General features: G+C 52.3%; 1 protein-coding gene across 1 annotated transcript in view; it reads left to right on the top strand.

Moving 5' to 3' along the window:
• Positions 1-17,637, top strand: part of LOC105997319 (mucin-17-like) — a 54,055-nt gene that overhangs the window by 7,440 nt on the left and 28,978 nt on the right. Inside the window, exons 2-9 of the mRNA XM_013031712.1 lie at positions 2,526-2,825; positions 4,037-4,135; positions 4,737-4,864; positions 5,027-5,118; positions 8,377-8,528; positions 9,431-9,502; positions 9,603-9,765; positions 10,323-10,484. Of these exons, the coding sequence (XP_012887166.1) occupies positions 2,526-2,825; positions 4,037-4,135; positions 4,737-4,864; positions 5,027-5,118; positions 8,377-8,528; positions 9,431-9,502; positions 9,603-9,765; positions 10,323-10,484 (1,168 nt within the window). The remainder of the gene's footprint in view (positions 1-2,525; positions 2,826-4,036; positions 4,136-4,736; positions 4,865-5,026; positions 5,119-8,376; positions 8,529-9,430; positions 9,503-9,602; positions 9,766-10,322; positions 10,485-17,637) is intronic.

Raw genomic sequence — 17,637 nt, 5'->3', positions numbered from 1 at the left:
CCCACCACCTGGCCAAACACACCTGGTTTGTCACCCACCTCAGAGCCATCAAACATCCACCAAACCACAGTCCTGCCTGGACAATCAACAACCTTCCTAAGCAACCCAGTTTCAGAACACACAACAGTGCCATTTGAGGACACTTCCACCTTCTCAGAGAGATCATCTGTACCAAGCACAACCCAGCCTTACGGTACCTCTCCCTTGACTGAAGAATCCATAACTTCTCAGAGCAGCCCAGAATCAGCGCACACTCCAATGTCATCAGACACATCCACAACCATAATCTTGGTTGAAGGATCCACAAAAGGACCAAGCACAGCTGGTTCAGTAACCACCACAGGGACATCAGACATCCACCAAACCACTGTCTCGACTGAGGAACCCACAGCCATCCCAGGTAGCCCAGGACCAGAACCCACAACAGTGCCACCTGACAGCTCCCCATCCACAGTCCCGGTAGAAGGAACAACACCCATATCTAGCAGCTCAGGACCTGCACACACAACTCTTCCAGATGACACCGCCCAATCCACCGTCCTGACTGGACAATCTCCATTCCCCAGCAGCCCAAGTCCAATACAGGAATCAGGGGCCACCGGAAGTGCCCCGACCACCATTGTGGATGAAGGGTGGACAGGGACCCCACTCAGCCCAAGCTCAGCCTACACCACAGGGCCCACAGCAGGCTGGCCAAGCACAGTCCTGACTGAGGGAGCAACAGCCTCCCAGGCAGCCCAGATGCAGCTGGCACAAGCACATCTCCTGCTGGCTCTCCACACACTGTCCAGACTGAGGTCACCTCAGTACTCCCCAGTGACCCGGAATCAACACACACTGCAGGTCCTTCACACAGTCCTCAGACCACTCCCTTGACTGAAGACTCTACAACTTCTGTGAGCAGTCCAGGATCAGCCCATGCTACCATGTCAGAAGACACTTCCACAACCAAAGTGCTGGTTGAAGAACCCACCGTCTGGTCAAACACACCTGGTTCATCACCCATGTCAGAGCCATCAGACATCCACCAAACCACAGTCCTCACTGAGAGTTCTACAATCTTCCCAGGCCGACCAAGTTCAGAACACACAACAGTGCTGGCTGAGATTTCCCAAAGTACAGTCCTGACTGAAAGACCTTCAACCTCCACAGACAGCTCAGCTGTACCACATACAACCAAGCCTTGGGGTACTTTCCAAACCTCTTCCTTGGCTGAAGAATCTAGAACTTCCCTGAACAGCCCAGCATCAACACACACTACAAAGTTGTCAGACATCTTCACATCGACAATGGTGGGTGGAGGATTCACAATAACACCCAGCACAGCTGGTTCAGCAACCACCACAGGGACATCAGACATCCACCAAACCACTGTCCTCACTCAGGAACCCACAGCCTCCCCCGGCAGCTTAGGGCCAGGACACCCATCAGTGCCTCCTGACAGCTCCCCATCCACAGTCCTGGTGGAAGGAACAACATCCATATCTAGCAGCTCAGGACCTGCACACACAACTCTTCCAGATGACACCGCCCAATCCACCGTCCTGACTGGACAATCTCCATTCCCCAGCAGTCCAAGTCCAATACAGGAATCAGGGGCCACCGGAAGTGCCCCGACCACCATTGTGGATGAAGGGTGGACAGGGACCCCACTCAGCCCAAGCTCAGCCTACACCACAGGGCCCACAGCAGGCTGGCCAAGCACAGTCCTGACTGAGGGAGCAACAGCCTCCCAGGCAGCCCAGATGCAGCTGGCACAAGCACATCTCCTGCTGGCTCTCCACACACTGTCCAGACTGAGGTCACCTCAGTACTCCCCAGTGACCCGGAATCAACACACACTGCAGGTCCTTCACACAGTCCTCAGACCACTCCCTTGACTGAAGACTCTACAACTTCTGTGAGCAGTCCAGGATCAGCCCATGCTACCATGTCAGAAGACACTTCCACAACCAAAGTGCTGGTTGAAGAACCCACCGTCTGGTTAAGTACACCTGGTTCATCACCCATGTCAGAACCATCAGACATCCACCAAACCACAGTCCTCACTGAGAGTTCTACAATCTTCCCAGGCCTACCAAGTTCAGAACACACAACAGTGCCAGTTGAGGGTTCCCATCGTACAGTCCTGAGTGAAAGACCTTCAATCTCCACGGAGAGCTCAGCTGTACCACATATAAGCAGTCCTTCAAGTACTTTCCAAACCTCTCCCTTGAGTGAAGTATCTACAACTTCCCTGAGCAGCCTTGGATCAGCATACACTACAATGGCACCAGACATCTCCACAACAACAATTTTGATAGAAGAGTCGACAATATCACCCAGCACATTTGTTTCAACAATTTCTGTAGGGACATCAGACATTCACCACATCACTCTCCTGACTGAGGGACCCACAGCCTTCCCAGGCAGCCCAGGACCAGAACACACAACAGTGCCACCTGACAGCTCCCCATCCACAGTCCCGGTGGAAGGAACAACACCCATATCTAGCAGCTCAGGACCTGCACACACCACTCTTCCAGATGACACCGCCCAATCCACCGTCCTGACTGGACAATCTCCATTCCCCAGCAGCCCAAGTCCAATACAGGAATCAGTGGCCACCGGAAGTGCCCCGACCACCATTGTGGATGAAGGGTGGACAGGGAGCCCACACAGCCCAAGCTCAGCCTACACCACAGGGCCCACAGCAGGCTGGCCAAGCACAGTCCTGACTGAGGGAGCAACAGCCTCACCAGGCAGCCCTACATCATCATACACCTCACTGCCACCAGACACATCCACACCCACACTGATGGTTGAAGAATCCCCAGCCTGGTCCAGTAGCCCTGGTTCTTCAGTCTCCTTAGGACCATCAGACACCCACCAAACCACAGTCCTGCCTGGACAATCTACCACCTTCCCAACCAACCCAATTTCAGAACGTACATCAGTGCCCCCTGAGAGTTCCCCAAGTCCAGTCAACTCTGAAGATCCATCCACCTTCTCAGCGAGCTCAGCTATACCACACACAACCAAACCTTCTGGTACTTTCCAATCGTCTTCTTTGACTCAAGAATCTACCACTTCCCAGAGCAGCCCAGGATCAGCCCACACTACAATGTCACCAGAGATGTATACAACCACTCCAGTGGTTGACGAACCCACAACTTGGTCAGGAACACCTGGATCGTCACCTATCTCTCTGCCATCAAACATCCATGGAACCACAGTCCTACCTGGAGAACCCACAGCCTCCCTGGGGAGCACCAGATCTGCACAGGCAACCATGTCACACCGGACAGTGTCAGCCGACAATCCCTACACCACACACCCTCCTGCGGCCTCCAGTTCTGCCTTACTGGTATCTGACCCTTGGTCTCTCACGACGTCTAACAGTTTTTCTGACTTCTATACATTACCTTCCTCTACTCAGTATCCAGTCTCAGGGTTCAGCAGCAGTCCTGCCATTCATCCTGGGGTCTCTAGTAAGCCCACCACATTGATGACTACCCAGCCAATCTCTTTGTCACCAAGTAAGTTGTGTATACATCCATCTGGGTTACTCTCTGAGTTCTGTGGGCAGTTCTGTGTGTGTGTGTGTGTGTGTGTGTGTGTGTGTACGCGCATGGCAGTACGTGGGCTTAAACTCAGGCCTGGGCACTCACTTAGCTTTTTTACTCAAGACTAGTGCTCTACCATGTTGTCTATGGCTCCTCTTCTGGTTTATTGCTGGTTAATTGGAATCTCATGGACTTTCCTGCCCGGGCTGGCTTCTAATGGCAATCCTCAGATCTCAGCTGCTTGAGTAGCTTGGGTTACAGGCGTGAGCTACCAGTGCCTGAGTTCTCTTGTGTGTTTTATTTCTTTACTCACCAATTTTCTCCTGTTCTACCACTCTCGTTCCTGGGGCTGGGCTGGGAATGGATGGTTCTCGAATGCATGGCTTTGTGGGCTCTAGTGGTTCTTGTAAAGTTCAGCATGTTGATGATGAGAGTGGGGTCGGAGCCAGTGTTCCTGTCTTTTGACCTTTGTGACTTCTGTCCCTCCACAGGGCAATGCCACAATGGAAACTGGACTGGGAATCAGTGCGTGTGTGAGCAGGGCTTCACAGGTCTGGACTGCGAGTCTCTCCTGATCTCCTTTCCAGTAGGTAATGACCTGGTCTCTGCAGCCCTGCCCCTGGGTCCTCAGAGCAGGCGGCCATGTTGGAAATGTTAGCCCCTCCCACTCCTCACTCAGAAGCCATGCGGTTTTTGGCCAGGCCACACTCAGGCAGGAGTGTGTCCTCAAGGTCAGGAGTTTTGAAGGTCCCCCCGCCCCACCACCACACACACACCATCTAATTCTGTCTGGCTTGCCACCCTGACCACGACCACAAATTCTGCATGGTATTAAGGGGCAGGAATAGACATTTCTTTACCTGTAATGGGATTTGAACTCAGGGTCTGAGTGCTCTCGCTTAGCTTTACTGCTCAAGACTCGTGCCCTACCACCCGAACTACACCTGCATTTCTGGCTTTTTGGCGGTCAATTGGATATGAGAGGCTCATATGGACTTGTCTCTCCAGGCTGGCTTTGAACCTGACCCTCAAATCTCAGCCTCCTGACTAGCTAGGATGACAGGCCTGAGCCACTGGTACCCAGTCCGCCTGACTCTTGAGTGTTATCTGTCCTTGGTCCCACCCTCACGTCCATGAGACCAAGAGGCAGAGCTGGTAGACATTCACGTCTCATGCCTGGTGTCCCCCCAGAAATCCCCGGGATCATCACCGCTAACGTGACCGCGGTGGTGAAGGTGATCCACAGGAACTTCACAGAGGACCTGAAAGACCCGTCCTCCGAAGCCTACAAGAACTTCACTCAGCAGTTCATCGAACAAGTAAGCACACGGGGTCCCCAGCAAGTGCGAGGGAGACGCAGGGCTCAGCTGAGTTTGACTCCCAGAACCCCTCAGCCCCTGACTCCTGAGGGGATCCTCTGCACTCCCACCCTCAAGCCCTGCCCACTCCATCCTGGTACCTGCCCTTTCCCTTTTCTCTAGCCACCACAGGCAGGAGCAGGGAGCTGTCCTGATGTGGGGGTCGGGGAGGAGGGCTCTCTTTGTGCGTTCCAGCCCAGTGTAGCCACAACTGGGTTTGATTTGATTCGATTTTTTTTTTTCCAGATGAATGAGATTTTCGGTGACCTTTCCCAGTACAGAAGGGTGACCATTAACAGACTTTTGTGAGTACCAGGGGAGCCCCTCCCCCACTCTGGGGTGAACGCTTGCGCTATTTCTACCTTGCTTGGGACAGACCTGAGGGCCCGAGGTCATAAATGCTGCCATTCATTCATTCTGCCATCCATCCATCTGTTCATCATGTTTACTCATGCACCATTGTATGTTCATTTGTGATGTTGTTTAATCCCTTTGTCATTCATTTTCTTTTCCTTTTTTTTTGCCAGTCATGGGGTCTGAACTCTCTGCCTGGGCACTGTCCCTCAGCTCTTCAGCTCAAGGCTAGCACTTTACCGCTTGAGCCACAGCGCCACTGCTGGCTTTATCTGCTTATGTGGTGCTGAGGAATTGAACCCAGGCTCTCGTGCATGCAAGGCAAGCACTCTACCACTGAGCCACCTTCCCAGCCCTCCTTCATCATTTTCTTCAGTTAATTTGTCAAAGTTTATCCATCATGGCAGATGCTGGTGGCTCACATCTGTAATCCTAGCTCCTTGGGTGGCTGAGTTCTGAGGCTCGCAGTTCAAAGCCAGTCTGGGCAGGAAAAGTCTGTTAGACTCTTTTTTAAAATTATTATTATTGGGGCTGGGAAGGTGGCTCAGTGGTAGAGCGCTTGCCTTGCATGCATGAGGCCCTGGGTTCGATTCCCCAGTACCACATAAGCAAAAAGAAAAAAGCCAGAAGTGGCGCTGTGGCTCAAGTGGTAGAGCACTGGCCTTGAGCTGAAGACCTGAGGGACAGCACCCAGGCCCAGAGTTCAGGCCCTACGACCGGACCCCCAAAAAAATTATTATTATTATTTTGCTGGCCCTGGGGTTTGAACTCAAGATCTGGGCACTGTCCCTGAGCTTCTTTTGCTCAAGGCTAGCATTCTACCACTTGAGCCACAGAGCCATTTCTGGCTTTTTGTGTATATGTGGTACTGGGGAATCGAACTCAGGGCTTCATGCCTGATAGGCAAGCACTCTACCACTGAGCCACATTCCCAGCCCTCTGTGAGACTCTTAACTCTAATTAACAAGCAAAAAAAGCCAGAAATAGATCTGTGGCTCAAATGATAGAGCATCAGCCCCGAGCACAAAAGCTCAGGGACAGTGCTCAGGTCCTGAGTTCAAATCCCAGGACTGGCATACACACACACACACACACACACACACACACACACACAGAGTTAATGCATCATGTTTATTCATCCATCCATCCATCCATTCATTCCGTCATTTATTCATTCTTTCACTTATTCACTCATTCATACATTCACTCATTCTATTACTATTTCATTCATGCACTCATTCATACATTCATCCATTACTTACTCACTCACCAAACTTGTAATTAAAGCCATCCCTGGGCTAGATCCTGGGTTCACCTAGTGCAGTCTTCCTGGAGCTCAGAGAGGCAGAGCCTAGCGGAGACCATGGCTGTTGCATGGGGTTTCATGGGTAGAGAGGTCCCCAAAGCAGGCTTGTGCTGAGAATTCATTATCAAGTGATAATTAATAGGAGTGTAGCAAAAGGTGGGGGAATGAGGTGAGGGAAAGGAGGGGGAGAGACTCCGGAGAACCTAGAGGTGAGAGGAGGAGGCCAGGTGCCAACTGCAGGCAGGCAGAGCAGTGCCAGGAGGAGCAAAGGTTGATCAGATGGCACGTGCCAAGTTGGTGAGCTGCATCTGGGTTGCCATGGAGACAGCTGGGTTTTGGCGAGGACCAGAGGTGACTACGTAGAAGGAAGGGGCCTGGTGTGGAGGATTCAAAAAAGCAAGACCAGCCCAGGAGACCATGAGACTGGCTGTGGGGGACCGAGGGAGGGTGGCAAGGGCTGGGATGAGAATCAGAGGAGCAGGGCGGCCTGTGGCTCCTCTAAAAGGACAGAAATGGCTCCATCTTGTCTCAAGGTGGATCCTTCACCAGATCCCTGGCCCTACAGTGAGGAGCTTCTAACGGACTTTCCCCTCCTTCTCCTGCTCTTTTCTCTCCTTCCACCTCCTTCTCCTTCCTCTTCCCCCTTGTTCCCTTCCTCCCCCTCCTCCTCCCTCCTCCTTCTCCCTTGTCTTTTTTCTTTTTCTTTTGTTGGTTGTGGGGCTTGAACTCTGGGCCTGGGCGCTGTCCCTCAGCTCTTCAGCTCAAGGCTTGTGCTCTACCATTTGAGCCACAGCGCCACTTCCGGTTTTCTGGTGGTTTATTGGAGATAAGAGTCTCATGGACTTTCCTGCCCGGGCTGGCTTTGAACCATGATCCTCAGATCTTAGCCTCCTGAGTAGCTAGGATTACAGGAATGAGCCACTGACACCCGGCTTCCCTTTTCTTCTCTTCTTCCCCCTCCTCCTCCTTTCCGTCCTCTTCCTTCCCTTACTTCTCTTCCTTCTTTTTCTCCTTCCTTCCTCTTCCACTCACCTTTTTCCTTTTCCTCTTCCTCTTCTTCCTTTTCTTTCTTCTTCATTCTTTTTCCTTATTCTCTGCTTCCTTCTTCATTTTTCCCATCTTCATTCTCCTCCTCTACTTTTCTTCCTCCTTCTCCTTTTTCTCTTCTTTCTATTTTCTTCCTTCCTTATTCTCCTCTTCCCTTTATTCCTTCTTCATCTTTTTCTTTCCCTTCCTCTTCCTCTTCTTCCCCTTTTTCTTTCTCTTCCTCTGCCTCCTTCATTCTCCTTCTCTTCCTCTTTCCCTTCTTCCTCCTCCTCCTCTTCCTTCTTCTATGCTATGCAGTCTAGGTTGGCCTCAAACTCTTGGTCACCTTGCCTCAGCCTCCTACATACTGGGATTACAGGCAGGAGACCCTACACTGGGCTATGTGTAAGTGTTTGAGGACCCACCATACTGTTTTCTGCAGCAGCTACACTGTTTTAATTCCTGCCCACAGTGCACACGCATTTCCATCCATGTGTCTCCTCACTGAGGGCTTCTGAAGAGGTGAATCTCATTCTTAGGCAATTATGGCCACCACAGAAGTTTCTAGAATGTCCATGTCTTGCTCTACTATTCTTTCCTACCTCTGGGTCATAGGACTGCTTTGCCTCCACTTCCCCCCTTGCTTCCTGAGCCCTTCCTCTGTGTGTGTGTGAGAGAGAGAGAGAGAAACAGAGACAGAGACAGAGAAAGACAGAGACGGGGTGAAGGAGAGAGAGAAGAGAGAGAGAGAGACCTGGATAAATGGCAAAACATCTCCTGCTTCCAGAAATGGCAGCATTGTGGTGGAAAATGCTGTCCACCTAGCAGCCAACTACACCCCGCAGTACCGTGAGCTGTTCGGCCATCTCAGGGATGTTGTGCAGGCCAGACTCAAGAACAAGACCAGCATGATTCCAGATGACATAGCCAAGTGCCGAGGTAGGTCCCCGGGAAGCTCTTGTCACCAGCGGGCATGGCCCCTTCCCTGTGCCTCCATTCTTCTGATGTGCTCATTGGAGCCCGCTCACAGGGTAAAGACCCCATCAGTATTGACTTGCTGTGGAAGGTGTGGTATGGAGAAAGGAGGGAGAGAAACATTTCTGGGTTTTTTTTGTTTTTGTTTTTGTGCCAGTCCTGGGACTTGAACTGGGCAGGCTGGTACTTTTAGCACTTGAACTATATTGCTCCACTTCCAGTTTTTTGGTGCTCATTGGAGATCAGAGTCTGGGTAGGCCCGGCATGGGTGGCTCACACCTGTGGTCCTAGCTAACCTGGGAGGCTGAGATCTGCGGATCATAGTTTAAAGCCAGTCCATGCAGAAAAGTTCCCGTGAGACTTCTATCTCCAATTAACCAGCAGAAAACTGGAAGTGATGCTGTAGCACAAAGCGGTAGAGTGCTAGCTTTGAACACAAGAACTCAAGGATGGTGCCCAGGCCTTGAGTTTAAGTACCATGACTGACCAAAACAAACAACAACGAATAAGGTCTGGGCTGACTTTGAACCACAATCCTCTTATCTCAGCCTCCCAAGTAGCTGAGATTACAGGCATGAGCCACTAGTGCCAGGCCCTTGTTTTTTTTGTCAGTCGTGGGGCTTAAACTCTGGGCTGAGCCCTGTCCCTCAGCTCTTCAGCACAAGGCTAGTGCCCTACCACTTAAGCCACAGCACCACTTCCAGTTTTCTGGTGGTTTATTGGAGCTGAGAGTCTCACAGACTTTCCTGCCCGGGCTGACTTTGAACTGCGATCCTCAGATCTCAGCCTCCTGAGTAGCTAGGATTATAGGTGTGAGCCACCAGCACCCAGCTTCTTGTTTTTAATCTCCCATCTGTCCTTGGCAGATTCCACACTGTGTTACAATGGAAATGTCACCACAGTGGAGAAAGATATAAAGCTGAGCTTTGACCCACAGGGTGAGCTGGGAACAGGCCGGGGGGGGGGGGCACTGGGAGTTCCTAGGAGAACTTCAGCCAGGCTGATAGGTGGTGCCTGTCCTTCACCTCCTCTCTTCAGAACAATGCACCCAGAAAGCTGCCCGGGACTTTGCCCACTTCTTCTATGTGGATGAGCTGGATGGAAGGCTGACGTGCGTGACTCAGTGTACAACAGGGACCAAGTCGCAGCTCAATTGTAACCAGGGCCAGTGCCAGCTGCAGCGCAGCGGTCCCCGCTGCCTGTAAGTTCCGTGGAAGGGCCCGGCCCACCCCCCTCTCATCCCCCCCAGGGGGCGGAGCTCAGAGGGCACTTCCTCCTCCTCCTCCTCCCTGTACCTCCCATGGCTCCCCACACAGCAAGAATGACCCGCAGCCCTTCTGTAGCCTAGGCAAACCTTTCCTGAGAAAGCCCAGGTCATCAGTTTTGCCCTATTATCTCTCTCTCTCCCCCCAAGCCACCGGGCTGTCATTGCTTTGGTTTGTGGCCTAGACACTTCAGTTCCAAGATCATAAATTAAATATGAAATATAAACCAGGATAAACAGGAGGCTCTGGGTGCCAGCTGTTTGGAGATTAGATAAGGAAACCTCAGAGAGTGGGGTGAGGCCTTCCCGCTCCCCAGATCCCGGGGACCGCTGTTCCTTCCCCACTGCTGCCCTGCGCTCTGTGCCTCTCTCCCCGCTCCCCTTGATCCAGCCCCTCCCTCCCTGCAGGGGCGGGTGTCCCTACTTTCCCCCACCGTGCTCTGGGGTAGAGTGGTGTCAGGGCTACCTAGCTTGACCCTGCATTATGTCCTCAGGTGCCCCAACACGGACACGCACTGGTCCTGGGGGGACAGCTGCGAGCACAACACCAGTAAGGCCCTGGTGTACGGGGTGGTGGGCGCCGTGGTCGCGGTGTTGCTGGTGGTGGTGGTGGTCCTGGCCTTCTTCCTTGGCCGATCGCGAAGGAAACTCCACAGGTGAGATCCCGAGCCAACACCGTGGGCCTGGAGATGGGGGGGGGATGAGGAGAAAGAGTTTGTCTGCCATGGAGGTGGGGCTCTTCTAGCCTAGCCATTGAAGAGTGGTCTATACCCTCTAATTGTGGGTGTGGCCAAGGGTCACAGGCCCTCTGATAAGGAAACCATTGGCTACCTCCCGGTGGCCCAGGAATTGAAACCAAAGAGTCTCTGAAATTAATTATTGTCCGGGAGGAGATTAGCTGGCTTTGTTATCATTCCTGTGGCTTCAGTGTAGGAAGCTGAGAGAAAGCCGTGTGGGGCCCATTTCCCGCTACAGCGGAGATGAAAGGCACCTGTGAACCACATCGGGAGATGATCCGCAGCCCACCTGACTTTCCACACAAGCAAACAGAAATCGACGAAGGGGAAGAGGGGGGGCCCTGGCTCAGAAGCCTGGCCTTCAGGGATGGGGAGCCCTGGGGACTTTGCTCCTCATTCTCTGCTCTTACTCCCCCCCAACCCACCCAGGGCAGAACTGGAGGAAGAGGGGCGGTCAGGACCCACTGAGGTCCCTCCTGCCCCGCCCACCTCCATCCACTCAAGACATTTCTGTTCACAGGCAAGATTATGATGTGTATGGAGTATGGCAGAGGGAGAGACACCCTACCAGCTTCCGGAACACCGGTGTGTGGGAAGGTACTGAGGGGCAGGCCTTTAGTATCAGGAGAAAAAGAATGTGTGTGTGGGGGGGGTGCCTGGGAGGGGTGCAGTGGGGGAGGGGCCTGTGGTCTCACAGTGGCTCCATGGGGGTAGGCATTGTGGGGGGATGGGCAGGAGACCCTGGAAGGGGACAGGGAAGGAGCCCCAGGCCTGAAGGTCAGGAAAAGAGGGAGGCAGGGTCTGCAGGACTCAGGAAGTAATAGAAGAATCTGGACCCTATCTGCTGTGGTTACTGTTGCTACAGGGCTGGGCAGGGCCGGGCCCCTGTGACTCAGGTAAATGCCTTCTGTCCCAACCCAGCCCAGCTGGTGTCTCACGCCCAGGCCCACCCCAGGCCCTGGACTGTGACTTTTGCCCCGGTCCTGAGGTGGGAGGGCAGGCACCCCTTCTCCTCCCCCGCCCCTGAGGACCACTAAGAACTGAACAGTGGAAGAATGATCTAGAATCTCCCACTCCCCCATCCCTGGGTTTTCCCCTCATCCCACGCCTCTGTTTACAGGCAAGGATCTAAAGGAAGACAGATTTGGCCTAGAGACGGGGTACAGCCACTTCCAGCCCTCCCTGGAAAATGTGGACCCAAGCAGAGAGGTGACTCAACTATGAGCTGTCCCCCACCCCTGGGGCTGCCCCCCACCCCAGGGCTGCCCCTTCACCCCTCTCTCTCTCCCTCTCTCTCTCCCTCTTTCTCTCCCTCTCTCCCCTTACCTCAGGTCCACATTCAAAGGCCGAAAGTGGTAAAAGCCAGCCTCTAAGGCCCAGAGCTCCAGATGTGGACCACAAGTGGCAGAGCACCCCCAGGGGCACCCCCAGAAGCTGGGTGCCAGGCGTGGAGGTCCTACAGTCTCACTGGGCAGTGATGTGTCTGGCTGGTGGGCCCTGCTGAAGAGGGGGTAGGGGGGTGGCCGCGCCCCAGCCTCGCCCCTCCATCCAGGGGCAGAAGGGGCCCCACATCCTGGTTGGCTCTGGGTGACTGTGGGTGACTGCAACGTTCCTACAATAAAAAGCAATTCTTAAAGAGCAAGGCGACTTCAGAGGCTGTCTTTCCCCACTACCTGAAGGGGCTTGGGGAGGTGAGCTGGAAGAGGAGGGGCCATTCTGGGCGTTGGGGAGGGTACCCCTGTGCCTGGACATGTGCTCTCGCCAGGCCCAGCAGGGCAGGGACGGCCCTCCTCGGCCTGTGGTCGTACAGCACGCAAGCCTCAAGATCAGGTCCATGGGACCTCCCAGAAGGCCGGGGGGGGGGGGTAAACCCTTGGCTTGGCTGACCTTGGAGGCAGACAAGGTCACTCCGGGTGGCCACAGGAAGGGGATGGGAGAGCGTGATTCCCTTATATATAAAGCCTGATCCATTGAGGCTGGTTACTGGCCCAGGTGTGCCCACGCCTACACCCTATATACTGGGAGTGAGGAGCAGGGAGCAGAGAAGGACTCAAGGAAGGGGATCTCTTTCCCAGATGCTGTGATCAAAGCTAGGGTGCTGATGGCTCACATCTGTCATCCTAGCCACTCAGGAAGCTGAGATCTGAAGACCGAGATTCAAAGCCAGCCAGGCAGGAAAGTCCATGAGACTCTTACCTCCAATTAACCAGCATACAGAAAAAAATAATAATAAAAACAAGCTGGGCGCTGGTGGCTCACGCCTGTCATCCTAGCTACTCAGAAGGCTGAGATCAGAGGATCTCGGTTCAAAGCCAGCCCAGGCAGGAAAGTCCGTGAGACTCTTATCTCCAATAAACCACTCAGAAAACTGGAAGTGGTGCTGTGGCTCAAGTGGTAGAGCGCTTGTTTCGAGCTGAAGAGCTGAGGGACAGCGCCCAGGCCCAGAGTTCAAGCCCCATAACCGACCAGAAAATAAAAAATAAAAACAACTAGAACTGGAGCTGTGGCTCAAGTGGTAAAGCGCTAGCCTTGAGTGAAAAAGCTAAAAAAACAGCCTAGGTCTTGAGGTTAAGCCCCAGGACTGGCACAAAACACCAATTAGAATGTCTTGGTCTCCTGCTCAGGCTCAGGCTGGGCTGGACTGGTCACCTCTTTACCTGGGGCTTGTTCCCTGTCTGCCTCAGGGCCCTACACTGCCCCTACATTGGGGTGACAGCTCTGGTTATATACATGTCTGGGTGCTGTCTGGCCAGGGAGGGGAGCCCCTCCCACCACCCTTCGGTCTACACCCCCTAGTCACAAAGGAAGCTCCCCGATTGGCCTTAGGTTCAGATTGGCCCCCAGAACTGTGGTATCATAGGGACCAAAGGTCTCTGGGGCCTTATATTTCTGACGTTCCCTGGCTGATACTTAACTTTGTGAGCGCCAGCGAAGGATGGGTGTAGGCTTCGGTACCTCAATGCCGAGGCTGCTGGCAGCAGCGCTGTGCCTGCTGGCTCTGGTGCCCCAGCTCCTGCCTCAGTGTAACGCTGCGGAAAAGGGTAAGTGACTGCCCCTCCCCGGGGGTGGGGGGTAGGGGTGGTGTCTCCCTGCTCCCCAGGGACCTGGATGCGGTTGCTTCCCACCTGGAGCCCAGCCTCAAGCTCTTCTCTGCCTCCAGACTGCTTTCCAGCTTGTGAGAGTGGATCTGCTTTGTGGGAATCTTAAGCAAAGCCGGCCCTCACTCCCCCCCCATCGCACCCCAGACACTCTAGCCCATAGCCAACCAAGGCCATCTTTACCCAGTGGGTGTTCCCCTCCAATCCCCCATCTCCCTTCCCAGTATTAACGCAGGGACTTCCTTTCAAAGTGTATGACCCTAGCCTCCAAGTTCTGTCTCCTCAAACTCTTTTGTCCAGGCAATTTCAACATGATCCGGTCCTCAGACCATGTTGCAGCTCTCTGACCAAGACAGGACTTCAGGAGCCTCAGATTCTGTGTGTGTGTGTGTGTGTGTGTGCGCGTGCGCGCGCGATGGTACTGGGTCTTGAACTCAGGGCCTGGGTGCTATCCCTTTGCTTTAATGCTCAAGGCTGGCTCTCTACCACTTGAGTCCCAGCTCCACTTCTGGCTTCTTAGTAGTTCAATAGAGATGAGAGTCTTATAGACTTTTCTGCCCTGGCTGGCTTTGAACCAGAATCTTCAGATCTCAGCCTCCTGAGTAGCTGGGATTACAGGTGTGAGCCACCAACACACACCTCCTAGCCCATCCCCCTCTTTTTTTTTTTTTTTTTCCTGTGTGTGTCTGCTAGTACTGGGGCTTGAAACTAGGGGCCTCCCTCTCTTGCTTGGTTCTGCTGCTCAAGGCTCGAGCCACACCTCCACTTCTGAGGAGCCTCAGATTCTAATCCTCCGCTAACAAGCTGAGTGCCATTGGGCTGTCTTGTTCCTCACTGGCCTCAGTTTTTCCCTTAAAAAGACAAGGGCTGGGATGTCTATGGATCTTTTCACCTTAGTTGCTTCAGGAGCCCGGCTACGTGGAGACAGGACTCCACGTAGAAGAGATGCCAAGGGACCCCAACAACTGGACCCCTCCAGAACCTCCTCCTGTCCCTCACCTGTCCCCAGGCCCTCTCTTCCTCAGGCCCTGAGATGTCACCTTGGAAAGGGCTGGGTGGAAAGAAAGGAGCCTTTGTCCCAAGATGAGCTACCTCCAGCCATCCCTGAGGTGACATCGCAGCACATCCCATCTGGACTTTGCCCGGCCCTGTGCTTGCTTTGCCAGGAAAGGCGGGAGCTCCTGGCCACGGGCCATCACCCTCCATAACTGCGCTCTAAGAATATGGGGTCTAGAAGCATCATTCTTGACTGGGGCCTCTGAATGCACCTATCCCAGAAGACCACGCAGACACAGTCTCACACACAGGAAAAGCAGTTTATTGCCAGCCAAGGCTGATAAGGCCACCTCCCCCATGGGACAGGGAGAAATGGTGCCTCTCCCTATTCAGGGGCATCCTTATAACCTTGGGGCTAGAGGCAAGAGGTACTCTGTGTGCACAGCTAGGTCTGGGCAGAGAGTACGTGGACCGATCCCAGAGAAACTGGCAGGAGCCCCAGGGAGAGTTCTCTCTTTGTGAAGGGCAGAGTGGAGTTCAGGTCTGGGTGGAGGGAGTTCCACTGAGGCAGCTTGGGGCTAGAGATAAGTGCTGCTAACCTTCCCTTCTTTGTTGTTTAATAAGTACGGGTACCTGTGGGCAGAGGTCGCTTCTTCTAGAGCTACTTCCTGCTGTAAAGGGGGGAAGTAGTCACAGGTCCCAGATTTGTCATTCTACCAGGTACCCTTCTAGAAGCTTTTTTGGTTGACAATTTGGTTGCTAAGGGTGAGAATTTTTTGTGAGAATATTTTGTAGGTATCTAAAATGCAAGGCACAATTAATTAAAGGCAAAAAAGTTGCTGCTAGTGGACCCAAGAGAGGCATAGGCCAGGGAGTGATTGATCCCACAAAGGGGCTATCAAAGACTTGACAGTGCCTTCTCCATCTTGGAGACATAGCATGGTACCTGAGTCCCCGTATCCTGGAGGGATTATAGAGTATGTATGGGAAACCCAGGATCTGACAAGGCTAACTGTCATGAGTCTAAGACTTACTATAAATACAAATAGCAAGTAACAAATATGAATAACAAGTAACAAAGGGAAGAATGTTAGAAGGTAGACAGATATGGACATTAGCTGGAGATTTCCAGGCTCTGGTTAATTTTGAAAAAGGGCAAGCACAAAGTGACTCCATTTAGAATGTGACATTATCCCCTCTTACTCCTCTCCATGATTCCTCATGGTCAGGACTGATCTCTTCCTGGGGGTCTAGGTGCTCATTGCTGGGATGGCTTGTCCCAGTTGGCATCTTGAACTCAAGGCCTGAGCACTGTACCGAAGCATTTCTGCTCAAGGCTAGTACCCTACCACTTTCAGCCATAGCGCCACTTCCAGCATTTGGCTGGTTAATGAGACCTAAGAGTCTCTTGAGCCATGCCTTTAGCCTGGCTCTTTGCTGGTTAGTTGAGAGAGAGAGTCTCAGAGTCTTTCCGGGGTTGGCTTTGAACTGCAATCCTCAGATCAAACGAATCTTTGCCACAAAAACCCCCTTTTACTTCCAATTAACGCAACAAGGAGACCAATGGAAATAATAAGCAGAGCTTACCTGTAACTTGTTAAGAGTTGACCAGCAGATACTTAACCAGAGTTATTTCTCTGTGGGCCTGGCCATTACGGAGAGTAAAATCTACAATTTGCAATGACAAAACTCCATAGATGTGATGAGAGTTTTTAAAAACACCAGCTGATTAACTGATTATAGCACTTTAGGATACTACTTAAGATAGAAACTATCGTCAGCTCTGTATCCAAGGTATCTTACATACTTGGAAAACTTATATTAAAAATTTGACAAACTTAATAGCATAGATGGACATAAAGAATGACATGCTGGTTTTACATTAGTGTATTAATCTTGATCTTATTTAAATTATAGCCAACTTCATCACATACCAACTTTACTCATAAGCTCTGTCTGCTACATATTTGAACCTTTTGGGGTTTGTAAGGTTATTTTTACCTTCCAAATCCTTAATTTGTGTTTTGTTTTTTTATTGTGAAAATACTGTACAGAGGGGTCAATTACATGGGCAAGACAATGAGTACATTACTTATCAAGCATTATAGCCTCCTCCTTTGTTTCCCCTTCCCATCCCTTCCCATCCTCCCCCCACCCCCCCTTAATTTGTGTTTTGGATTAACTCTTAGACACATTTGTTTGCACCCAAATCTGATGAACTCCTCTGCGGTTTGAATTTAAAACTGACCTTTTTTTCTTTCCTTTATCCTGCCGCAAGGAAAGTAACTGTGACTTCACCCACAGTTAAGCTGAGGGGCAGAGCAATTAACTAGACTTTGGTTAGCTTTTTTTTTGTTTTGGTTGTGGGGCCAGGGCACTGTCCCTGAGCTCTTCAGCTCAAGGCCAGCACTCTACCACTTGAGCCACAGTGCCACTTCTGGCTTTCTGGTGGTTAATTGGAGATAAGAGTCTCATGGACTTTCCTGCCAGGGTTGGCTTTGAACCTTGATCCTCAGATCTCAGCTTCCTGAGTAGCTAGGATTATAGACGTGAGCCACTGGCGCCCATCTGGGGCCAAATTTGATTGTATAAGCATATATGTTTGTGAGGCTTAAAACTGGGCTCTGACTTGAGTGGTTTGGGGTTGTGTACTGAGGAATTTTAGACTGTGCCCACCCATGATGAGTGATCAACAGAGCTGACACTAGAGCTACCATAAGCGTCCCCAAGGAGTGCTCTGTTAAGCTAACATGGAAAGGGAGCAAGAGGGGTCTTCGCCCGCAATTGTTGAATCCCTTGACCTGTGGTCGGTGGTCTAGGCTCCTAGAATAGAGCTCAAAACTTGGTGCCAGGGGCTGGGAAGGTGGCTCAGTGGTAGACGCTTGCCTTGCATGCATGAGGCCCTGGGTTCCATTCCTCAGCACCACATAAGCAAAAAGAAAAAAGCCGGAAGTGGCGCTGTGGCTCAAGTGGTAGAG

This window comes from Dipodomys ordii, unplaced genomic scaffold (genome assembly GCF_000151885.1).
Source record: "Dipodomys ordii isolate 6190 unplaced genomic scaffold, Dord_2.0 Scaffold143, whole genome shotgun sequence".
Taxonomy (NCBI): domain Eukaryota; kingdom Metazoa; phylum Chordata; class Mammalia; order Rodentia; family Heteromyidae; genus Dipodomys; species Dipodomys ordii.
This window is presented reverse-complemented; position numbering and strand designations above follow the sequence as displayed.